The 25,258-nt window shown below is 38.1% G+C and overlaps 4 protein-coding genes across 4 annotated transcripts in view; 3 read left to right on the top strand and 1 right to left on the bottom strand.

Moving 5' to 3' along the window:
- The window catches only part of LOC107572107 (adhesion G protein-coupled receptor E3-like), a 34,028-nt gene extending 30,646 nt beyond the window's left edge, over nucleotides 1-3,382 (top strand). Inside the window, exons 12-15 of the mRNA XM_016258520.1 lie at nucleotides 1,593-1,659; nucleotides 1,741-1,832; nucleotides 1,919-2,081; nucleotides 3,235-3,382. Coding sequence (XP_016114006.1) covers nucleotides 1,593-1,659; nucleotides 1,741-1,832; nucleotides 1,919-2,081; nucleotides 3,235-3,291 — 379 coding nt within the window. The 3' untranslated portion in view covers nucleotides 3,292-3,382. The remainder of the gene's footprint in view (nucleotides 1-1,592; nucleotides 1,660-1,740; nucleotides 1,833-1,918; nucleotides 2,082-3,234) is intronic.
- Nucleotides 3,383-10,242: 6,860 nt separating this feature from the next.
- On the bottom strand, nucleotides 10,243-13,469 carry LOC107572106 (uncharacterized). The gene is made up of 3 exons (XM_016258519.1): nucleotides 13,402-13,469; nucleotides 11,292-12,149; nucleotides 10,243-11,201 (listed from the first exon to the last, which is right to left on the bottom strand). Exons 1-3 carry the CDS (start codon nucleotides 13,433-13,435, stop codon nucleotides 10,243-10,245), a joined length of 1,851 nt encoding a protein of 616 aa, XP_016114005.1. The 5' UTR covers nucleotides 13,436-13,469.
- An 809-nt stretch (nucleotides 13,470-14,278) lies between these two features.
- Nucleotides 14,279-16,804, top strand: LOC107572109 (claudin-9-like). Its single transcript, XM_016258522.1, has 2 exons — nucleotides 14,279-14,313; nucleotides 15,957-16,804. Exon 2 carries the CDS (start codon nucleotides 15,987-15,989, stop codon nucleotides 16,638-16,640), a length of 654 nt encoding a protein of 217 aa, XP_016114008.1. The 5' UTR covers nucleotides 14,279-14,313; nucleotides 15,957-15,986; the 3' UTR covers nucleotides 16,641-16,804.
- A 2,833-nt stretch (nucleotides 16,805-19,637) lies between these two features.
- Nucleotides 19,638-25,258, top strand: part of LOC107572105 (mitochondrial dicarboxylate carrier-like) — an 8,051-nt gene continuing 2,430 nt past the window's right edge. The window contains exons 1-2 of the mRNA XM_016258517.1: nucleotides 19,638-20,132; nucleotides 24,171-24,290. Coding sequence (XP_016114003.1) covers nucleotides 20,043-20,132; nucleotides 24,171-24,290 — 210 coding nt within the window. The 5' untranslated portion in view covers nucleotides 19,638-20,042. The remainder of the gene's footprint in view (nucleotides 20,133-24,170; nucleotides 24,291-25,258) is intronic.

Here is a 25,258-nt window from a genome sequence, read left to right as displayed (position 1 = left end):
TTGGCAATCTTCAGCTCTGTCACTCCGATGGGTGATGGCTACTTGACCGCAGCAGGCTCTGGCTCTCCGTCTGCGGTGGGCTCGAGCAGCTCCGCACAGCGGGGTGAAGTTTTGCTGGGCTCTGGGTCTTGCGCTGTACTGGATCGGGGCCAGAGGCTCTCCACGGACCGGAACATTGCCTCCCTCCAGCTCAGTCCCGTCGTGTCTGGGAGGTCCACGGGGTGATGGTAATTTGCCCTGATCCAGTATAGTGATTTCAGAGTCTCGTTGTCAAAGGGGCTAAGGGTGGCGAGACGTGAAAAACGTAAAGAAAACTAAAAAATCGTGGCTTTCCCTAGCCACGGAAATTAATGGGGTTGCCCATTCCATTATTTAAACGATCCGGTATTATGTCACACTGCGATGAGAACGAAGAAGATGAATGGAGGCGAATAGTCTGTTAATAAATCCACACAGAGGGTAAATCGACAGAAGGTAGGCGGGAGACACACATAAAGACAATGTTATAACATCAATACAGGACCAAGAACTGACTTCAACTTAAATAGGAGGGCAAATGAGGATAATTAATGAGACACAGGTAAAGCAAATGACGAAATCAAAGGGGAGATAAAAACTAGGTCACACAGGAAATACTAAGACTATAATAATGACAATAGTAATGATTTTTTTGTACATTTACATTTATTCAAATAGACTAGATAGGTTAAAACTAAATCAGACATGACCTTTGTGCAAAGTAAATTATTTTAGTGAACTTTCATATATATATATATATATATATATATATAGTACATACAATTAAATAGCACGTAACTGCTTGTTTGTGTTTAATCAGAGGGTCAAGTCTTCATGGTTGGACCACAGGTCACCTTAAATAAAATCCCTCAACTTGACACGACAAATTCTTCTGTGGACATTGATCTCATTGGGATATCCAAGAACAACATTGAAAGTATGTCAAATGTTTTAGTTTGATTTAAAAAATGTGGGAAGATATATTATACCATTACCACTAAACCACATTTTCTTACTTTTTGGTTGTTGTTGTTGTTGTTGTTATTGTAGCATATATTATTTAATGTAAGTTTATTTTTCTGTTTCTGTTACACAGGATCTGCTGCTGTGGCTTTCATGAGCTACGTCACGATGGAGAATCTACTGAAGCCAGACTTCTTCAACACATCAAGCAACACGATTAAAACCATGATGTCCACTGTGATCTCAGCTACTCTTCCCAAAACCACCAACACTAAACTCACCAAACCAGTCAACTTCACCCTAAAACACATCAGAGTGAGAGACTGAAATGTGTTTTTCCTGCTCTGGTTGTGGTGTGTGTGTCTGTCGGTCTGGTTCCTGATGGCTACGGCAGCAAAGAGTGAGTTGTTGTTGTTTTGAAGTTAATTTGATTAGAAGGAAATAAAGCAGCTCAGGACTTTTGTGATACTTCTGCTATCTGATAAAATATACACACAGGCTGTATCAGTGTCATGCACAAGACTAAAATCTGTAATATATAACCTGTCAACACCTGAAATAGTATTTCTGACAAATTCATTCAGTTTTTATATTGATTTTTCTCTAAACAGCTGCTGGATTAAAATGGATAAAGGCTTCATCTGGAGTTTTCTGGGTCCTGTTTGTGTCATACTAGCAGTAAACACATTTCTTATTTCTCATGACTTTTATTTATATTAAAAGGAATACAAGGTGATTAATTACTCTTCTACTTTGCAGTCAAACACGGTTCTCTTCATCAAGATCGTCATCACTCTGAACACAGCTCTCAAAAATCTCAATGCTGAAGTTTCACAGATGAAGCAAACCAAGTAACATTATTATTGAATCACTCTATAGAAAACCACATAGTCATTAAAGACACATTAACACTCATTCTTTGTCTGTTTCTCTGCAGGATTATGGTGTTTAAAACACTGGCTCAGTTTGTGGTTCTTGGTTGCTCCTGGATTCTGGGTTTCTTCACTAATGGCAGTAAGGTGCTGGAGATCCTCTTCCTGATCTTGAACTCCCAGCAGGGAACCTTCATCTTCCTGATCTACGGTGTCCTCAATAATGAGGTCAGACATCACTCAGTTTACATGTGTAAACTGGATGTTTTCACTGAGGTCCTGTTCTTTTTTTGGTGTTCTGTGACTAAGTGTAAACTGACCAAAACAGAGACTTTGGAAAACGATGGCGTGGCTGCTCACATTCGCTCGGCGTAACCTTGACGACTGTGTAAATAATAACATCATGCTCATTGTTGTAGCCATATGTATAGGTAGATTCTCCATTTGACTGCTCCAAGCACGCAGATGCATTTTGAGAGGTGTTTTGACAATTCAGAGCCACCGTACAAGCGAACAACAAAATCCAGAATGGCGACTGTCAAGTTGATCCACTTCGTCTCATAAGCACAAAGCACTGTAAAGATACTTGCACACTTAGTTCACAGAAATTGGTGGTCTTCTTTTTAATATTTGGCTCTATTATGGCTGGGAAAGCATTAAACTGAGCCACTGACATCCTGAAGTAAACTTTGAATCGCCCGTGATAATCCCGCTGCTCCTTAATGCCTTCCTCTTTATATCTCAGGACTATATGGACCCAATATTTCCTTTCTTTTTCTCTTTTTAAGAAGCGAGAGGACAACAAAATCATCCTCACTGCTTGAAGACTCCATTTAGTACTGCTTTGCAAATTTTTCTGCAACGGATTAATACGCATCGGACTCCGTGTGCAAGGTTTCTGTGCGTGACAAATTTTTAGAATAACGAATACAAAAAAGAGCATATGAAAATTTCGGACTCTGTGTGCAATGACCTTTACGCTTCCATTTCCTTCCTGTGATGGAATGTTCAAATCAAACTATTCGGACTCCAACTGTTAAAAATTCTCATTTACAATGACAGAGAATGGCTTTGATCTCCAAGCTTTTAAAACTACTTAAAAATGTTAGGCTCTGTTTTCAAAAGATAGCATCACAGGTCAAAATATTTTTTCTCTTCTTCTTTATTTTGTCCTAATAATACATTTTATCATCCCGCATAGGTTTTGGAAGTAAAGGAAAGCAAGAATATTTATTTCTAAAAATGCAGATCTAGTATCTAAAAGCCACTTTTTATAACCTGTTTATTCCAAACAAACTCCATTCTGGTTCATGAGTTTCAGAGGTTAAATCGATCTCATGAAGTCACTCAGCTCCTCTCCTCTCGTCTCATTCTTGTTCAGGTCAGGGAGCAGTACATGAAGTTCTTCAGATGTCTTTGCTGTGCCAAACAACACTGAGGACCACAGCATCATGTTCAGGAAGTAATACATTCTGCTCAAGTGTCATTAATATACAGCAGAGGTGGGACTTTCAAGTCACAAGCAAGTCTTCAAGTCATATCCCAAGTCCTCAAAGAGTTAAATTTAATGAGATAATTAAGTGACTAATTAAATGATGATTTGTATTATTATTATTATTGGTGGAGGGTAAAAACCACATTTGTGCTATTCTCAAAACAATCACATTTGAAAACTCCAGAAAACGATTTAATGTGCGCATGGTAAAGAGAAATAAATTACTTGTATGGAAACATACAGTTGTGTGGGAGTAAAAATTGATAACTTTTCAATTACATCTTTGTTTTTTGAGCTCGGAAAGCTCCAAATGAATAACCGTTTCTTCTATAAAGGCCCATTTTACAGTACATCACTTAAAAATTGTACTGTACTATATAAAAATAGCTAAATGTATTTTCAGGAATGAGGGACACATGTTTTATTGATATTGTGGATTTACATTTAAAACTAAACTATAAAAATAAGAAAATTACTTAGCTTGAATATTGTGTTGAAATGTGAATTGCATTTTGCGTTTGTGTTTTCCTGTACTATTTGAATGCATTTCTGTTCGAAAATATGTTAATAAACAAAATAATAAACAATGCTAAAGAGCAGCAGAGAGAGTGTGTGAATGTGAATTACTCGCAAATGTGTGGCTTTCCTGAAACGTCACTCTTAAAAATAAAGGTGCTTCACGATGCCATAGAAGAACGTTTTTTGTCTAAATGGTTCCATAAAGAACCTTTAACATCTGAAGAACCTTTCTGTTTCACAAAAGGTTCTTTGCGCCGAAACAAGGTTCTTCAGATTATAAAAAGGTAAGAAAGAGATGGTTCTTTAAAGAACCTTTGACTGAATGTTTCTTTATGGAACCAAAAATGGTTCTTCTATGGCATCGCTGTGAAGAACCTTTTAAGCACCTTTATTTTTAAGAGTGTATTTTATTGATATATATATATAGAGAGAGAGAGAGAGAGAGAGAGAGAGAGGGTAAAGTGGGCCATCCCTTATTTATCAAAATTATTCTGCATTTTAATTTAAAAGACATGGTTTATTAACACATATTTTCAAGCAAACATATTTAACAATCATTTGTAAATCCTCATCTCAATTCATGTGTGAAAACAAATGAAATAACATGCTGTGTTGACATTAAATGTGATTCAATCTGAATAGCAGAATATTCAGAAATCAGAATATTGATGAAATGAACTACATATACAGTATGTTAAAAATGTGACTATAACACAAAATAACCTGTGAATGACAATTTATTTAATGAATTTGAGTATAATTATTGAAGGTTAAAAGTTGGCCCACTTTACCTGAATTCCAAACTTGGCCAGCAATATTTAAACACCTTACAAGAAAACAAACACCTTTTTAAAAATGTTGTTCTTTGCATTTTATTCCCTGCTACCTGGTGAAACAAAAACAGCAGGAACTGTCCCAATAATATTTGTTTCCATTTAGTGAGCAACCTTATAATTTAGAAATGAAAATCTTACGATGAAGGGTTTTCTACCTTCTATGAAGGGGGGCAGTCGTGGCCTAAATAATGGGTAGAGTCTGACTTGACCGAAGGTTGCCGGTTCGAGTCTCAGGTCCAGCAATATGGCTGCCCACTGCTCCTGGTGTGTGTTCACGGTGTGTGTGTGTGTGTGTGTGTGTGTGTGTGTATGTGTGTGTGTGTGTGTGTGAGTGTTCAGTACTGTCTGTGTGTGTGTGTGTGTGTGTGTGTGTGTGTGTGTGTGTGTGTGTGCACTTGGATAGGTTAAATGCAGAGCACAAATTCCGAGTATGGGTCACCATACTTGGCCACACTTCACTGTCACTTCACTGACTTTTCACTCTTCCCCACTTTAAATGGCCCACTTTACCTGAATTCACCTATAAACATAGTTTTTTTTTTTTTTTTATTAAAAATAAACACCTAAATTCCAAACCCATTCTGTTCCTTACCATCATCAAAGATCTTGTATATTAAATATCACAAGACCACCCATTGGCTGTGTATTATACCTGCGCGTAACACACATGTAGCAGCTTCTGGCGGTGGCAACCAGAGAAACGTAATGAGGCATTACTCTGTAAACAGAAGCAGAGTGTAATCAATACATTTCTTCTGTACTTTTTATATTTACTTCAACAAATGACAAGCAAAATCAAATCCCTAGGAGCTTGGGGAAAGTTTTGTAGCATTTTTAAATGCTGGTTTAATGTGCTAAGACAGTGATGCTAAAAGACATGCAGATGAGCCAGAATATTAACGCGACATGTTTAAAGGTTAAACGTAAAGCGTTTTCCTCTCTTTAGAAAACCGTAATCTAGAAAGCGTTTATGGATTAAGACAGTGATTTCTAAAGTTCATATTTTGGCCTCATCTGTTTTTCCGCATATATTATGCTTTATTAGTTAGATGTGTGTACAGAATGTGGTCTTTAAATCACTAAGCGCATTTCCATTACAGATTTGCGCAAAACTTTGGCGATATTTTATAAATATCTATAAAAAAGTATTGCAAAATTACGGCGTTTCCATTAACCAATGTTATGCAACTAAAACATAACCGTTTGCCTCTCGCGATAAGTCATGGCAACGGATTTTGGTGGGATTTTGACCGATTTTGGCTATATTTATAAAAAAAAATTACAGAAACGTGCGTGGCGCAGCTGGAATAAACACAAGCATTGACTAGAGTGGTAGAGTAGTCTTTATAACTGTCTTGGTACATTAAGCCACTTTAAGCATTTTAGAAAGTCCCCAGTTCAAGTTCTGCTAATTCACAAGCCGAGTGAGAGTCATGCTCGCAAAGAAGGTAATGTTAACTATTAAACCAACCAAATCAAAACTTTCAAAAACACACAGCAATGTGATTCTTTTATTGAGTGAGAGTCAGTGGGTTTAATCAGTGACATTAACAGATTTACTATTCTCCGCGACCTACTTCCCTTGGTGTTTTTACACATAGAAAAGGCGAAAAAACATATTGCATTGTCCAGTTTTCTCTCAGAACGATGATCTGAGTTACTATTGCAATTCTCGATGCAGTATGAATGACATACACCGGTGACATTTTTCACAATCACGACAAACAATCAAATACTGCCCTAAACTCAATAGCGGAAAGGCAGCGCTATCCTGCAAGTATGGCGGATAAACAAAGCAGTTTCCCAGAACTCAACACGGTGTTACGTCACATTCTCATTCTTTATCAAGACAGAACCAAAGAGTATAGAAGACCAAGAGGCGAAACTCAATAGAACGTTCCATTGCAACAGCGGCGCCCAGCAGCAGCCCTGCGCTTCCGCCATTTTGAGGTGAAAGCGACTCGGCAGTCCACTAGCTTCTAGCTGCCGCTATGGCAAATATCAACTGCTTTGTTTAAAAAACCGCACATTAAAGCTGAAATACAGCCTGAACGATGACAACAATATCGTACAATCACTAGACTAGTGATCATCAAATCATTTTAACAGTTTATACAGATTTTATTTTAAAGTCTTCTCTTTTTTTCACAAAACCTTTTGCTCTCTAGAAACCATGTAAACAAACACACACACACACACTCGTACAGCCACTTTCTCTGAAATGGTTTAATTATTTAATTATGACAGACACAGCAATGCATCATGTTGTAATCTAGATCATCATGTTTGTAGTGCATTCCAGGGGATTAAAACGTACAATATTTCAGACCTAGTGGAGTAATAGTAAATAATAATATAGTAAGTAATTGTAAATGTGTAAAGTTGCATAAGCTCATTAGCCATATAAATCATTATTATGGTTTAGGACCTGCAGTTGCTACAAGGATTTAAGTTTACTACTAGACTAAAAACAGTTAAAGTTAGCAGGTGCATAAGACAGCGCTACGTCCCCACTTCAAAACACACAATATTTTACACTTTTGTGAATAATTACCTGTCAGGGTCTTTGGGAAAACAATGAAAGGCAATATTTTTACTGTCACACTGATAGTTTTTGCAGTGGATTGCCCAACATTGCGTTCTTTTATTCCACTTTGACCTCTCTTTCGTTGTTATTCTGTCTATTTCTGTATATCTGTGCTGTTGTCCAGTTGGAATTTTCACCCCAAAATGGCGGCCGCGCTACCGAAGCAACACCTAGTGGCTGTTACCCAAAAAGCATCAGAGTTTCGCCTCTTGGTCTTCTATACTCTTTGACAGAACTGCGATTAAGTTCATATAAACAGAATATTGTGATTATGTTAGTGTAATTCTATTTTTAAAATGGAAAATGTAATTCTTTTTGTGGTTATCATGTGTTTTGTTGATTATCAGAAGCTGGGTGGAGACATTTTAAGCATGTCTGTGACAAAATGGAATATAGCAGCATGACGAGACAATTCAGCAATATTTGACAACCGCTTAAGATTAAAAAACGACAGACATTACTTTTCAGGGATGCAAATTTCGAATTTCTTAATGCCATTTATGTTATTTGGTAAAACATAAGATAAGAGTGAATGTTTGTAAATCTCTATCCAGGCTTTCTTACGTGTCTAAGAAAACGGAAAAAAAATAAACCGTAAAATATCATTCATATCAAATCTGAAGACTTTCGCTTTCAAGTGCCGTGATTAAAGTGATATATAGGTCTATTATACCCTAATAAAAATATAATTTGCTATTTAGATCACATGCATTATTTTATATAGCTACACATTGGCGGTCAAATGTTTGAAATAATTAAGACTTTTTATTTATTCATTCATTTATTGAAAGAAGGCTGAATTTAGTTGATAAAATAACAGTAAAAAATAATAATATAGTGATTTTCTATTAAAGATATTTTAAAATGTAGGCTAATGTATTCCTGTGATCAAAGCTGAATTTTCAGCATCATTACTCCAGTCTTCAGTGTCACATGATCCTTCAGAAATCAGTATAATATGCTGATTTGCTGCTTAATTATTATAATTTAGTATTTGTGATCAATTATTATTAATTGTCCTTATTATTATCAATACTGAAATCTGTTTTTGCTTAATATTTTTGTGGAAACTGATACTTTAACTTTTTCAGGATTAGCTGATGAATACAAAGTTAAAGAACTGCATTCATATGATAACTTTACTGTCACTTTTTTCAATCAATGTTTCAATCAATTTAATGCAACCATTTTGGCTCACATTTAACAAAAACCCACCAATTCACTATCTTCACTATCTTATCTATCTTTTGAGGCTTATTCATTTTACTAAATAGTAATGTATCACATTTTCCTCAAAAACATGAAGCAGCACAACTGTTTTCACAACATTGATAATAATCAGAAATGTTTCTTAAGCAGCAAATCAGTATATTAGAATAATTTCTGAAGGATCAATAGAAAGGCACCATAAAAACCGTCCACATTCTGCACTACATCCCAAGTCTTCTAGAGCAGAGCAGAGCATTGGTGGCATATGGTCATAAGGAAGAAAGTTATCAACATAACTAATATTCAAAATGGTAAGCAAGCCCTGATTTGTTTACGCTTCTTATATCTGCGTTTGTCTCGTATAGGCTATCTTTGTTTGGGTTTCTCCTTTTAAATGACGAATATATGCTATTGATAGCTGCTGATATAGACAGTTTACTCCTCTCACGCAGACGCAGAACGCACGTGTTAGTTTGCAGTCGGCTGTAGTCTGAGAGGTGTGTGTTTAAGTGCAGCTTTTTGGTCCAGACGCTGCCGACTCGAGACGAAAACACTGTCGGCTTTCATCGCAGCTAGTTATTTGAAGTCGGCTTGGTGTTTCCCGGCCTTAATGTTGATCCAAGAAATTAGACGGGAGAAAATCCCTCCCAGCTCTTTACTGAATTATACCAGTAGTTTTAACAAGAATTAATCTATGTTTAATTTAGACAGTGAATGCAATTATATTTTACATTTGATTATTCGGTTTCTGTAGCTGGACACCTACAAACTTGAAAAAACTCAAACATTGCTTAATATGCATCTTTGTTATATTTATTGATTTGTGCTATTTACAGGTACAACCTACGCCGGGGCCCCTCAAACCAAAGATATGGCCCTAGCTGGCTAGAGCCCAAGAAGGAAAATTAAACATTTATAACATTTTTCAGGTAACCTCAAGATGGTATTCATCTTATATCTTCTGCTTTCATACAATATGTGCTGCATCCAGAATTGATTGGATGGAAATCACTTTGATCACAATTGATTACAATACTCAAAATATAATTAATAAATAATATTATTTTAACGCAAAGAGATCTGTCACATATTTAAACTACTAAATCACACATCATTGCGTAAGACTCTGAGACTCAAATCTATTGTTCACTATAAACACTGTCATACTGGAACATGATATAATATATTCTGGTTTTATTTTAAAAAAATTATTTGTATTTGTTTTTGGTACCATTTATACTAGTGTTTGTAAATTCTCTGAGGTCTCATCGTGTCTACCTACAGTCGCTTCAGAGCCGATAATGCTCCCAGTGCAAATCCTTCTCCTGCTAGAATAAAATGACAACTGGATGCATGAACTGCGTTAAATGCAGTGGGAAATGTTCAGTGCAAACAACTCACATGCAGATATCACATGCATTGTATTTCTGGTAGGTGAACAGAATTTTGATCATTCAAGACTGGCTGGCTTGGAAATCATGGCTTTTTAGTTTGACTCAAAAAGTGTGCGCTACTACAACTGATTTTGCAGTACTGGATTGTACACTACCAGAAATGCTTAAAGGAAAGACATGCAGTGATGTTGTACTTCCTTTGTTGTTCTTAAACAGGACTGAATGCTGTTACAGGACCATTAAGATCATAAGAAACACAAATTCAGTCAAATGTTTTCAGTTTACTTTTATTAGTACCCTATTTTAAGTCAGTATAGCATCAGAAACTGATGGAAAATCACAGCTGCTTTCACTGAAACGTGATTCCATTCTCCTTCTTCCTATTACCACCACCAGAAGCAGAGTTCAGTGCTGCATTTCCAGCAGCTACTACTCCTGCTATTACAGCTTCAGATAGCGCCGCTCCTTGCAAAGCAGAGGCCAGAGCCGCAGATCCTGCAACTGCTGCTCCTGAGATAAAAGCTGAACTAAGTGCCCCTCCACTAACTACAACTGCTGCTCCTGCACCCACTACCACACCTGTTCCCATTAAGACTGCATCTTTAGCTTTATTCAGCAGCCTACTTCTTTCCTCTTCTTCTCTCCTCCTCTTCTCTTCTTCCTCTATTTTCCTCTGAGCTTCCTTGTACATCTCATTTGTGTAATGCTCTCCTCCGTTCTCCACCACCATTCTGTCTATCTTCTCCAGCAGTTCAGTGACCTGTGATTGATTTTCTTCAGCTGTGTTAATAAAAACATGATAACCTCCTTTACATTGTTCAACTAGATTTCTTATCTGCTTGTTTTTGCTCAGAAACTCCTCTATGGATGTTTTTAACTGATCTCCTCTAGTGAACAGGATGATGGTGTAACGTGCAGCATCTTCTCCAAAGTTCTCCTGAATCCATCTCACTGTGTTTTTCTCCTCATCTGTGAATCTCACGTCCAGTCTGATGACCAGCAGAAACACATGAGGACCAGGAACAGATATTTCTACACATCTCATTAGTTCATTCTTCAGCTGTTCTTCGCTGATTGACGTATCAAACAGTCCTGGAGTGTCGATCACTGAGATGATTCGACCTTTTACGGTCTGCTGATGTTGTTGGCATTTCTCAGTCACAGATTCAGAGCATAATTCTTCTTTAAACGCTTTTCGTCCCAGGATGGTGTTTCCTGTTGCGCTCTTTCCAGCTCCAGTTTTCCCCACCATCACGATCCTGAGATCTGTGCACTTGCCAGGTTTTATGTGGCTGCTCTGTATGGACTCTGTTTGAGACAAGTAACAATACAATTTCATTTAATTTTCAAGAAATATGTCATGATGCTTCGAAAAAGCAATAAATTGCAGGTTCTCACCTGCTTGGGTTAGATGTTTTTCTGTCTCTGTCTGTTGCTCCTTCTGGTCCCATTTTCTTTTTCTGCTCATTTTCCAGCTTTCTGATTGTGTTGCCTCTTCTTCTTCTTCTTCATTCTTGTTTTCTTGTGAAACTCTAGAGCATCTGTCATCATATAATTGAGTTCTCACATGCAAAATAAAATCTTTCTTTTCAGTAACAACATTTCTTGTGCTCTTTTCCTTTACACTCTGCATGTGAATCGGCTCCTTGTTTTCTTTTCTGCGTCTTATTGGATATCTTAAGAAATTGTGAATGTCATAATGCTGGCCATCATTCCATTTGATGATTTCATCGATCTTCTCTAGAAGTTTTGTGATGTGAGTTGGAATAATGTCGTTTTTACTGTTGAGTGCATGAAATTGTCCTCTGCAGTGACTGACAAGGTTCTGAAACTTTCTGCTTTTCATTAAGAGATTCCATTGTCTAGTCGCCATTTTTTCTCTTCCAATAAACAGCACCATGGTGAACTTTAAAGCTTGAGCTCTAAAGTTCTCCTGAATTTGCTCCACAATGTTCCTCTGCTCCTCTCTGAAGGTGTCGAGGTTGATGAGGAGCAGGAACACGTGAGGACCAGGATAACCGAGGAACATACTCCTCATCATTTCACTCTGCAGCTCTTCATCAGTCAGCTGAGTGTTGAAGAATCCTGGCGTGTCGACGATAGAGATGTTTCTGTCTTCTACTCTTCCTCTCTGTTTCTCACTCTCTCTGGTTCTGCTCTCTTTAAACGCCTCTCGACCCAGTATTGCGTTTGCTGTTGAACTCTTTCCAGCTCCGGAGACTCCCAGCAGCACGATCCTCAGATCCTGTGAATCACCTGTGAAACAGTTCATGTCATTAGCTGGAGCTCTGGATGATTTACAAATGCTTCTGTGATTCTAAACGCGCCTTCTTTTCTTTTCTTTTCTTCTGCTATCTCATTTTAAATGTCTCAGTACGATTGGTAAAAATCATTTAGTTCAGTTGGAAAATGCATGTTACAATTCTAAACGTATAGAGTCTGCTCCATACAGCCAGGGTTCCCAGGTCAGTGTGACAAAGCTAGCCCAATGGTCAGTCAAAAACAGCCCAAAGTAGTGCAATGACCATATCCTAAATGTCAAAACTCAAAATATGCCAGTTTCATAACTATAATACACATCCCATGGTTTTACTACAAATAAAACCAAAACGTGATTACCATGGTTTAACCATCCCTCTAAAAATGCTGGGTGAAATATGGACTGACCCACGTCTTGTGTTAAATGTTTAAACCCAGCCCTCTGGGTAGTTTTATTCAACTCAACTATTGCTTAAAAATTACTATATTTCTTACTTTAAATAAACCCAAAATAGGTTGGAAATGAACATGTATTAATATGGTCAATAAATGAACATTTATTAATCAGTTGGATAAATAATAACTATGTAATAAACGTTTTTAATTGCTTATTAACACATTTTAAACGTTGCTGATGGCTCTAGTAATTATGTGTCAGATTTTTTATTTAAAACCTATTTTGGGTTCATTTTAAGCCAGCCATATGGTAATTTTTAAACAATACTTGAGTTGAATAAAACTACCTAGAAAGTTGGATTAAACAATTAACCCAACCGCTGGGTTTATCCATGTTTTACCAAGCGCTGGGTTGTTTTTAACCCATAATTTTTTAGAGTGTGGTAACCACAAATTAACCATATGGTTTGGCTACACTAACCATAGTTTAACCATGGTATTTGCAGTAAAGCAGTGGTTATATCTTGTAAAAATGTGCTCCCTTGCACAGCATGTGCGATTGCAAAATTGAAAGTAAAAGTGAACAGCAAGCGCTCATTCAAAAGTGATTTCAATACCCAGCATACTGATAGCGGCACCCAGATGCACGAAAATCATATATAATATATAGAATATTTGCAGTGCGGGCGGGAGAGGAACACGCAAGTTGCATGGTCAAAAATGTATTTAGAAAACAGTCCCGTGCTGGACTGTCAACCACCAGAAACAAAAAGCACAGTATTCATTTCTCGGTATGGTATTAAACTAGCTGTATTCTGTGAGGATCACATTAGGCTATTTCATTTAGACTTACCTTCTGGCTTATGTGTTGCTGACATTGTGTCCATGCAGTTTGTTTTAGCCGTTTAAACTCTCTCTCTCTGTCTTTGTCTGTGTGAACCTGACACAGGAAGTGTGTGTGACCACTTCCTCATGGTTTAAAAAATGCATCACACAGACCCTTTTATTTCAGTTTCATAGTGAATTGAGCGGTCGATGTTTTTCTTACAGCTCAACAGACTGTGTGTGTGTGTGTGTGTGTGTGTGTGTGTGTGCGCGCATATCAGTCATCATTTAGAGATAAAGTGGACTAAATACAGTTTTATTTTCATCTGAGAGCCAATTAAACAAGCACAGCAGCACTGTAAGAAAATGAGGCACGGTTGGCAAATCAAAATGCCAGCAACAAACCGATTCAAATTGTCTGGGTTACAAGTGAATAGTGACAAATTGGCGGGAAAATAATTAGCATTGCTAATCAGAATAATGGCAAGTATGTGAATGTGACTGAAGAGGGTCACGCAAACACCTTTTACGGTTAGTTCTTACAATGATAATAGTCTTGAATTTGCTGAATGGTCTCTTAGGACTCCATGCTGCCACCTACTGCTTTGGTGTGAACAGAAAAAAACATATTTGTGTCTATTAGTTGCAATGTGGCTTTCTAATGAATGTACAGTATAGTGTATGTGTTTGTGGTGGTGTGCTTGCATGTGTTCACATGACTGTGGCTCTCTCTCTCTCTCTCTCTCTCTCGCTCTCTCTGTGTGTGCGTTTGCATAAGTGCGTGCTGTATTTATGCTGTGTGTGGACATTATTATGAGATGATATTGTCTGTCGCTCAGATGCTGATTTACTCCCACATGCAAGAACAAAGAGAGTGTTTCTACAAACACAGATGAGAGTCCAACAACAGCACAACACACACAGACGCTCCTCAGACACTGTAAGTACTGAAGAAACTTCATCTTGCAAAATAATTTCTTTGAATTATACCTCTGAATTGTTTTTGTAATTATGTTGCTGTCAGTTTTAGTAAGGTCAGGTTTAGTGAGTTCAATAAGAATTTTGTTTTGTTTTTTAAGTGAAGAGATTTTGGTAACATTTCATAAAAAGGTTTCATTTGTTAATATTAGTTAGTAAAACATTGTTAACAATTAAAAATGCTTCTAAAGCATGCATTATTCTTAGTTAATGGAAATATCATTATTTACTAATACATTATTCAAATCAAAAGTTATAGTTGGTAATATTATTTAATAACATGTAACATGAATTAACAATGAACATTTTATTAACTAACATTAATAAAGATTAATAAACATTGTAATAAATGTATCACTGTTAGTTAATACATTAGCTAGTGTTAACTAATGGAAACTTTAGTGTTACTGATCAATAGTAGTTTCTCTACTTAAAGAGTTTCTTACTTAACCGTCATAGTGAAATTCATAATTTTCAAATGATGTTATTATATGATGCTTGTAATTAATATAAATAATCACTTTTTTATTAAAAGATATTATTAATGCATAATTTTGATTCTATTTGTGACCCTGGACCACAAAACCAGTCATAAGGGTCTTTTTTATTATTATTAATGTATAGGATATCACAATATTTGGCCAAGATACAACTATTTGAACATTTGGAATCTGAGGGTACAAAAACAAAACAAAAAAAACTATCAAAATATTGAGAAAATTGCCTTTAAAGTTATCTTCATGAAACATGATCTTTACTTAATAACCTAATGATTTTTGGCATAAAAGAAAAATCGATCATTTTGACCCATACAATGTGTTGTTGGCTATTGCTACAAATATACCCGTGTGACTTACTGTTACGTGGCTGACGAGACGTGAGGATCCAAGTGCGAAGCTTCATTAACAGACATGGTTAGAGACAGACAAGGGTCAAATAGTGGCAACCGGTATATAAGGGCAAGACACAAGAATATTCCTAGGGCTAGCGTGGGTCTACGATCAGTGAACAGAATCAACAGGGCGAGACTAGAGGGATAAATCCAGGTACAAGGCAAAGGTCCAGGTAGGGGGAAACAGTATCTGAATACGGCAAGACAAGAGGGGGAATCTGAGAAACACAGGCAAAGATCAGGACATGAGAAAACAGACAAGGCAAGACTAAGATAAGGCTGTGAAAAACTAGACAGGCTCCGTAGAGTAGATATCGCTATGAGAGTGATAAACACTATACAATACTCGGCAGTTTGAAAGGGATCAGAGTGAGTGTTACATAGTGAATGTTTGATTGGTTACAGCTGTGTGCAATCAGTGCTGTGTGCAATCAGTGCAATGGATGATGGGATATGTAGTCCGGGATGACATGCAACAGTTTGTGTAGTGCGAGAGTCAATGTAATGGAAGGGTGACCTCTGGTGGCAAGCAGACGGAAGTTCATGGACCGGATTCGTGACACGTACGACCAGAGTCACATTTATATAAAAAGATTTTATTTTATTAAATCAAAATATTTATGACAGCAGAAATTGCACTGCGGACATAATCATTGTCATTTTTATTTTATTTCTAAATCTAACCTTTAAAAAAAATGCATTCTGTTTTGCAGAGTGAATCAGTCTTCGGTTGACGATCAGTCATGGCAAACACGGGTCTTCAGGTGATGGGTCTGGTCCTTGGCATGGCAGGCTGGGCGTTCGGGATCCTGGTCTGTGCCGCCCCCTGGTGGCGCGTGTCGGCATTCGTGGGGGACGAGCTGGTGGTGTCTCAGGTGCTGTGGGAGGGGCTGTGGATGACGTGTCTGTCACAGTGGGGCCGCCTGCAGTGTAAAGTCTATGACTCCGGCCTCGCCCTCTCAGGCTCCGCCCAGACATGCCGCGCCCTGTGCGTGCTGTCGCTGCTCCTGTGTCTGCTGGCGCTCATGCTCAGCGTGACCGGGCTCAAGTGCACCCGCTGCCTGGGCGACGCGCACGAGACCAAAGCTCGGCTGGTGCGGGTCGGCGCGGCGCTCTTCGTAGCGGCCGCGTTTTTCTTCCTTTTGCCAGTGTGTTGGACCGCACACGTCGTGATACGCGATTTCCATGACCCGAACGTCGCCGCCCCGCTTAAACGCGAACTAGGATCGGCGCTCTACCTGGGATGGGGCGTGACCTTGCTGATGCTGGTGGGCGGGGCTTTGCTGTATTTAGGCTCCACCTCTCCTGGAGTTCCAGCCATGCCTGTTTTTGGAAAAGGCGCCAAAGGAAACCCTCCGTCCACAGCAGAGAGCAAACCGGAGAAGGTCTTTGTGTAAGTGAGCGTAAAAGACTCAGCCTGGATAAACTGTGTCCTAGTGCTCACCTAGAAGCCTTAATCTGCAGAAATGCAGGAATATTATCATTTACTCACTATTATGTAATTCAAAAACTGTACGCTGTTATTGTTTTTTCTGTGGAACGCAAAAGGAGAATTTTGCATAGACTTTATGCAGCTTTTTTATTTGATTTTAATTAGCTCTTTATTATCCATTTTTTTAGACATTTGTATTTGCTCTGCTGAAAAAAAAAACAGCTAAAAGGTTTTAGTTGGTCCGCAAGCTGGTTTTAGAGGGGTTTTGGCCACTTGTTTAGCTTGTTAGGCTGGTCTTAGCTGGTCTGGGGTGCATTTCCCAAAAACAACTATGGTCGCAAGTTCTGTCGTTATCAATAGAATTGAGTGGAACAAACGACAATATTTAGCTGACAAAGCTTTTGGGGAATGCACCCCAGGCTGGGAGACCAGCTGGAAGAACCAGCTAAAACCAGTTAAGACCAGCTAATCAGCTTAGGCTAGTTTTAACCGGGTTTTTTTCAGCAGGTATATCATAAACATACAGTAAGCGTACTGCTTATTCACAACTGGTCCGCAAGCTGGTTTTAGAGGGGTTTTGGCCACTTGTTTAGCTTGTTAGGCTGGTCTTAGCTGGTCTGGGGTGCATTTCCCAAAAACAACTATGGTCGCAAGTTCTGTCGTTATCAATAGAATTGAGTGGAACAAACGACAATATTTAGCTGACAAAGCTTTTGGGGAATGCACCCCAGGCTGGGAGACCAGCTGGAACAACCAGCTAAAACCAGTTAAGACCAGCTAATCAGCTTAGGCTAGTTTTAGCCGGGGTTTTTTCAGCAGGTATATCATAAACATACAGTAAGCGTACAGCTTATTCACAACACACAGAAACATTTATTAATGATGTTATATGATACCTTTGAACATGCTTTTGTCTTTTTTGGAACTTGACAGTTTGTCTTCATGTGGAAAAGAGCTGCCTGAAGCTTTTTTTCAGAATTTCTACTTGTGCTAGAATGAATAACATTCGTTTAGAACCACATAACGGTGTATGACATCATTTTTATTTTAAGAAACTGCAATTGCATTAAGAAATCGGAATCTCTAATTCATTGAATCTGAATACATTTCCAAGCCTTTAGCGACTTACTTTGATTTCCGAAGGATCTTTTACATGCTATATGAAGATCAGTAATTAGGTTACTCTAATTTTGTTGTTGTATCACAGCCTCACATATTGTTTTTATGTCTTTTTGCAATGCTCAGTATAATTAATGATTATCTCATTTGATTTATTTATTGATGTGTTACTGTGTATTATTTGCCTAATAAACCTAATAGAATAATGTAGGTTGACTGAGTGTTTATGTGTGTTGCCTGGACATGCATAGCATGCGTGTGTTAATGCGTTGGCAGGGATCACACGACACAATAGCAGAATACAGGACAGGGACAATAAACAGAGGGTCCACTGTTGCTCTGATGATGTCACTGTGTTGAATACGAGCTGGTGTTGAACTCCTTCAGAAGCCCTGTACAGAAACAGACACCATCAGAGGAGGAGGACTTCATCAGCATCAATACTTCAGAGACATCAGTGCCCCCTGCAGAGAGAGAGGCATGTTGGTTGGCTCTACATTGGGTTCATTTGTAACCCCTGATGGTTTAAAGGGGAAATTATTAATAAGTGATGATTTAGCAGTACCTGTATTACTGCAACTGTCCACAAGAAGACAGTCAAACCCAAGCCTCCAAGATCACACACTCTCAAAAATAAAGGGACTTTACTTGTATTGATGGTTCCACAATGAACCTTTCCATTCCACAAATGTTTATATATAGAAACTTAATTTAGACAATATGTCAATGAAATATAAATTCATTTACATATTATTTGGTGAACCAAAAATGTTTATTTTATGGTTTGAGAGATACCATAACAAGAAAGAAAGAAAGAAAGAAAGAAAGAGTGAAGATAACATAAACAAAGCTTGTTTTTTTCATTCAATTTTCTTCATACTGTTTCTCAATCTCTGTTTTTATGATAATTACAACACTAGCACAAAAATAGTAAAATCTTAAATATTAAGGATAATTATTAATTATTGACTATATATGGATATCTCACCTTCAGTAGTAGTTCTGTGGATGATTTCACCACCTTAAAACATATGCAGTATAGATAGGTAACATTACTGGAAGCTTTTGTTGTTTGTTTTCATAGTTACTACTTATTTTTTTACCTCCCTTTTACATACAATATTGTCAAAGCATACATACAGATTACTGATGCTTTGATAATACTGTATCAAGTAGTATGCTACTTTGAAATTGAAGAAACAGACAGACCGACAAATAGATTTTTTAGATATTATTGACCCTGAAGCACAAAACCAGTCATAAGTAGCACAGGTAGGCTATATTTGTAGCCATAGCCAACAATACATTGTATGGGCCAAAATTATCAATATTTTTGTATGCCAAAAATCATTAAGTAAATGTTCAATGACGATATTTAGTAAATTTCCTACTGTAAATATATCAAAACTTTATTTTTGATTAGTACTATGTGCATTGCTAAGACCTTCATTTGGACAACTTTAAATGCGATTTTCTCAATATTGTGATTTTATTATTATTCTAATTTGCACCCTGATTCCAGATTTTCAAATAATTTTATCTCTGCAAAATATTGTCCTATCCTAACAAAGCATGCATCAATAGAAAGCTTATTTATTCAGCTTTCAAAAAAAAGGTGACCCTGATCCAGGGTCACATATATGATTATTGTACATTATAAATTGGCATTATAAAGAGATACCCAATCAGTCAGTCCGATAGGAATATAAGCAGGCTACGTGTCTCAAGAACAAACGTTTATTGGCCAACTAAACCTTTCACACAACAGCACAGCAGCTCAGTTGTGTCAGTGCAGTGGAGAAGTGGCTCCACCGCCGCATCTAGAAGTTGCGTGAGAACGAGGAAGTGCTTCTTCTTAAAGTGACAGTGCAGTGATTTAGCGAACTCTATCCAGTATCTCAGCGGCTACTGTCTCTTTAAGAGTCCAGAGCTCGCTCTCAATGAACGCCGAGCAGTCAGATGCACGTTTCTCTCTTTTTGTGTGTATTGTAGTGCGTGTGTGTCAAAAGGAGGTGGATCTGGCGCACCGGGAGGCCGTTCCGGGTTCCGCGCGAGCAATTGGCTGCTCGTGAACTTTGTTAGTCTGTGCGCTCCGGTCACGCACGGCACGCACTCGGGATGTCTCGTGCTCTTCGGGGTCACCGGTGCGCTCGCGACCTCGCGGAAGATTAGCGAGATCATCCACACACTCGGTGCGCAACGCGCAGCTCAGAATCGAACCAGAGAGAGATTAACGGTAACCGGAGAGATGGCGGAGAAGCGGATGTCGCGCTGGTACTTCGGTGGGATCGCGTCGTGCGGAGCCGCCTGCTGCACGCACCCGCTGGACCTGGTCAAGGTGAGACTCGGTGGCGGGTGTTTAGTGACAGATCAGCGGCCTCCTCTTCATCCTCCGCCGCCGGAGCACCTGACACGACTAGAGTTTGGGTCGGAGTCAACACAAAAGAGTTTCTCATTTGGACAGTTCATAGTTAGACATGTATATTGCTCTTTTGCTAACTGAGTGCTTTCAATAACTCCAGAACAATATATCGGTCAGACCGATAATACCGATCATATCTGTCCAATTTAACACTGTTAAAAGAATAGAAACTAGGGCTGTGCAAAATGTGCATATCGCTACAGTTTGCAATATTTGGGGCCATGAACAAAAGACAGAGAAAACCACTCACTGCTCTAACCTAAATAACATGTGTAGCTTAAATAAGAATCGGTGCATATTGAATTCAAAGAGGAAATGCTATGCGCAGTGCTTTATTTTTCCTTTTTATTATTCAGTTCCTAAACTCATGTTAAAATGACTTTTTGTATGTAATGCTCGAGTGAAACACTACCGTTCACTTTCAGAAGTTGTTGTAGGGGTGCTACAACAATCAGAATCAGAATGAGCTTTATTCACCACTTAAGTGTGCGCAAACACGAGGCATTTGTTGTGGTTTTACAGGATTTCATACATGCATACATACTAATAACCATATATATATATGACACAAGATAGTTATAGAAGTTCACAGAACTGACTCTGAAACTGAAAAACTGTTTAATCTGAGTATGTGGCACTTTAAGCATTATCGTATCGCATATCGAGTTATCGCATATCGCATTTTTCTTCAATATCACACAGCCCTAATAGAAACTTACTGACTGTCTTGACAAATTGTAATGAATGTTTTACGTAAAGCGAAGTGGATAATATTATTATTAAGAATACCAACGTCATAATCTTTGAAATACATGTGTTCCAAATTCTACCGATACGCAGCATGTCAACATGTGATGAATATTTGATGTCTGGTAAATAACATTTGACCATTTTGATAACATCAACATAATATTATTTGAAAGAAGTCTGTCTGTTCAGAAATCTACTGACAGGCTTTTTTTGAAATTGTATTGAATTGATAAAACAGATTATAAGGCCATTTTAGCAGTTTGTCTGTTTCAAATTATAATGCATATTTTATGTCCGATAAATCAGAGAAGTAGTTTGTCCGTTCCAAAATACACTGACAGTCTCGTCAAATTATAATGATTATTTCACGTCTAGTACATTTGACAATTTGTTGGACGTAAAATTATATATTTTATTTTAACAATATCTGCATACAATCCTTGAAAGACATTTGTCTGTTCAAAAAATATATATATTTACAGCCTTTTCTAATGTTTTAAAATATTTTTTCAGTGAAATTGTCTAAAATAAGTTAATTTAAGCAACTTTATGTACATCTAATTTCCTAAAGTGAACTAATATTGATATATTTTGCCTCTCAATTATGAAAAAAAATATATAGCCATTGACAAGCACATAATTGAATACTAGTTTGTGATCTGATTAGGTCTCATGTGATGTCCTATATAATTAAACCAAATGAATGAGTGCGTAATCACATTATAACAGGACGGAGGTCAAGTCCTCAAGCCGCAGTGAAGGACACAACTTTGTTCTAGATTACAGAAACAAATGCAGTCGTTTGGTCTTATAATAGAGCTGATGGGTGTCTTAATTGTTTTCCAGAGCTATAATTAAGGGTTTCACATGCATGCTCTAAATGAAAGGCTGCAAATGTTCTGAATGCGGTACATTTATATTAGAGGCCAGTGGTATTTTAGGATCAGCTCATTCTGTGCTTCTTAATGGGACAGGAACTGTACAGTTCACTATCATGCCATAACATCAATACGTGTGTATGTGAGAGAGCTGGCAGTCCATGCATGCTTTTGTCCAGATTCCTCATGAGTTACAGACGTGTGTGATCAGCACATGTCTGCCATCTAATTAAGGGTTTCACATGCATGCTCTAAATGAAAGGCTGCAAATGTTCTGAATGCGGTACATTTATATTAGAGGCCAGTGGTATTTTAGGATCAGCTCATTCTGTGCTTCTTAATGGGACAGGAACTGTACAGTTCACTATCATGCCATAACATCAATACGTGTGTATGTGAGAGAGCTGGCAGTCCATGCATGCTTTTGTCCAGATTCCTCATGAGTTACAGACGTGTGTGATCAGCACATGTCTGCCATCTGTGTTTGTGTGTGTGTGTGTGTGTGTGTGTGTGTGTGTGTGTGTGTGTGTGTGTATGTGTGTGTGTGTGTGTGTGTGTGTGTGCAGGTCCAGTTGAGTCCGGTTTGGTGGACTTTGATTATCTTGTGTCTCATTTGTCCTTCAGTTTACCTCTGCTCTTAAGAGCGTAGCTGTACTTTGGTTTTCCTCCAAAATTTCACAAAGAACAAGTATCAGGTGGCCTGTGAAATGAGACTCGAATAAAAGTATTCAAAGAAAGAGAGTGAGTTGCTAAACAGTCCGTTGTCTGCTAGCTGAGAGACGCTTATCTCCTAGGCTTTCTCTGGTTTTAAATCGTCTGAGTGCTCTCTTGTTTATCTGTGATAACAGACTGAATTATCTCAGATTTATCTGCTCTCCACTAAAACTAAAACAAAAGCCACAGATAAGCGCCATAAAACCACATACTGAAGCCAAAAACACATGTGAAGAGCTGCTTGACACGAAGGTCACCCAGTCACCCTTCAGAGATCTGAGTTTAATGAGAGACCGTCTGAGTGCAGTTACCTTTGTGTGTGCTTAAAACATTAATACAAGATTCAAACATGCATCTGCATGTGTAAATTAACTTGAGATTGACTGTTGAGTTACACGTGCACAGCTGCATTGTTAAATAATTACAGTGTTTGAGCAGAAAGACATGTGACGTTATAGTTGGCGCACTGGTGAGAGCGGCCGTTGGCCTCTGTTTTAAAGTATTCAAAGAAAGAGAGTGAGTTGCTAAACAGTCCGTTGTCTGCTAGCTGAGAGACGCTTATCTCCTAGGCTTTCTCTGGTTTTAAATCGTCTGAGTGCTCTCTTGTTTATCTGTGATAACAGACTGAATTATCTCAGATTTATCTGCTCTCCACTAAAACTAAAACAAAAGCCACAGATAAGCGCCATAAAACCACATACTGAAGCCAAAAACACATGTGAAGAGCTGCTTGACACGAAGGTCACCCAGTCACCCTTCAGAGATCTGAGTTTAATGAGAGACCGTCTGAGTGCAGTTACCTTTGTGTGTGCTTAAAACATTAATACAAGATTCAAACATGCATCTGCATGTGTAAATTAACTTGAGATTGACTGTTGAGTTACACGTGCACAGCTGCATTGTTAAATAATTACAGTGTTTGAGCAGAAAGACATGTGACGTTATAGTTGGTGCACTGGTGAGAGCGGCCGTTGGCCTCTGTTTTAACTTCCCACAGGGCAGTACTGTGTGTGTGTGTGTGTGTGTACTGTTTTGTCAGTGAGTTTGTTACAACCTGTTGCATGTAGCAACAGGTACTTAATGCTCAAGTGAGCATAGTATAATCAAATGTTACACGCACTAGAGCTACTTTTATTTGTCCAGTATGCATTTAATTGATTAAAAGTGACAGTAAAGACACTTATAATGTTATGAAAGATTTCCATTTCAGATAAATGCTGTTCTTTTGAACTTTTGATTCCTTAAAGAATCCTGAAAAACAAAATGTGTCACGGTTTCCACAGAAATATTCAGCAGCGCAACTGTTTTCAACACTGATAATAATCAGAAATGTTTCTTGAGCAGCAAATCAGCGTATTAGAGTGATTTCTGAAGGATCGTGTGACACTGAAGACTGGAGTCATGATGCTTTGATCACAGGAATGAATTACATTTACAATAGATTCACTGAGAAAACAGTTATTTTAAATTGTAATATTTCACATTATTACTGTTTCTCCTGTATTTTTCATCAAATAAATGCAGCATTGGGGAGCAGACAAACTTTGAACGATTGTTGCAAATATTCGTTGTACTGCTGATGTAATGATAATGATATTGCTGATGTTGACAGGTGCACCTGCAGACGCAGCAGGAGGTGAAGATGAGGATGGTTGGCATGGCGATGCACGTGGTGAAGAACGACGGTGTGCTGGCGCTCTATAACGGCCTCAGCGCCTCGCTCTGCAGACAGGTCAGATCCTGACCCCAGATCAGCTTGATTTGTCTGGGAATAACGAGCTGAAATTCACACACCCAGCAGCGGTAACGCCTGTAAAACTGGAGAATCAACTTATTTTAATTTGATTAAATAAGTCACTTTCCCACGTTCAATGTCAGTCAGGTCATGTGACCGGGATCTGCTGTTTGAGTGTGTGTGAGGGTCAGACACTGATGTAAGAGTCACAGAGTTTGAGTCCTGGGGTGTATTCCAGAAAGCACGGTTAACTTACCATCAGCTAAACCCTGAACTTTCGGTTGATTAACCCCAAACCTTGCTTGCTCGAGGTATGTGGTTCCAAAAAGTTCATTCAACTCGGAGTATGTTCCTGGTTAAGACTCGAGACATTCTCAACAGAGCGATGAATCGACGAGACACTATGGAAACAGACGCTAAGAAAAGGCGCGCCATGCTGTTTCTTTCTGCTTATTTGTTCAATGGTCGTTTACACGCTTAGTGCATATCGCCACCTAATTGATGGTTGTGCAATCGAGGTATGTGGTTCCAAAAAGTTCATTCAACTCGGAGTATGTTCCTGGTTAAGACTCGAGACATTCTCAACAGAGCGATGAATCGACGAGACACTATGGAAACAGACGCTAAGAAAAGGCGCGCCATGCTGTTTCTTTCTTCTTATTTGTTCAATGGTCGTTTACACGCTTAATGCATATCGCCACCTAATTGATGGTTGTGCAATCATTTTTATTTTTTTCCGTTTAATCTTTAATCCTAGAGAATATGAATTATATTGTTTGTTTGATGCTAATTATATATTAATTCATAGCAGAGATGTATTTTGATTTAGAATTTAGACATTGTAGAAAATGTCGATCCATGTGTGAGATAATATAAAATGTAATAAATATATATATAATATAATAAATTAAACATTACCTTGTCATAGTGTTTTATAATTTATACAGATAACTGTTATATATGCC

Source organism: Sinocyclocheilus grahami, unplaced genomic scaffold, assembly GCF_001515645.1.
Source record: "Sinocyclocheilus grahami isolate Dianchi unplaced genomic scaffold, SAMN03320097.WGS_v1.1 scaffold1699.1, whole genome shotgun sequence".
Classification (NCBI taxonomy): domain Eukaryota; kingdom Metazoa; phylum Chordata; class Actinopteri; order Cypriniformes; family Cyprinidae; genus Sinocyclocheilus; species Sinocyclocheilus grahami.
This window is presented reverse-complemented; position numbering and strand designations above follow the sequence as displayed.

What these genes read in the sequence shown, in the direction of transcription:
- LOC107572106 (XM_016258519.1), bottom strand. Translation starts at nt 13,435, where the DNA reads ATGGACACAATGTCAGCAACACATAAGCCAGAAG. An exon ending in AGCAACACATAAGCCAGAAG is followed by an intron (nt 12,150 to 13,401) that starts GTAAGTCTAAAT and finishes ACTGTTTCACAG; the next exon opens with GTGATTCACAGGATCTGAGG. An exon ending in AAAACATCTAACCCAAGCAG is followed by an intron (nt 11,202 to 11,291) that starts GTGAGAACCTGC and finishes TGTCTCAAACAG; the next exon opens with AGTCCATACAGAGCAGCCAC.
- LOC107572109 (XM_016258522.1), top strand. Translation starts at nt 15,987, where the DNA reads ATGGCAAACACGGGTCTTCAGGTGATGGGTCTGGTCCTTGGCATGGCA.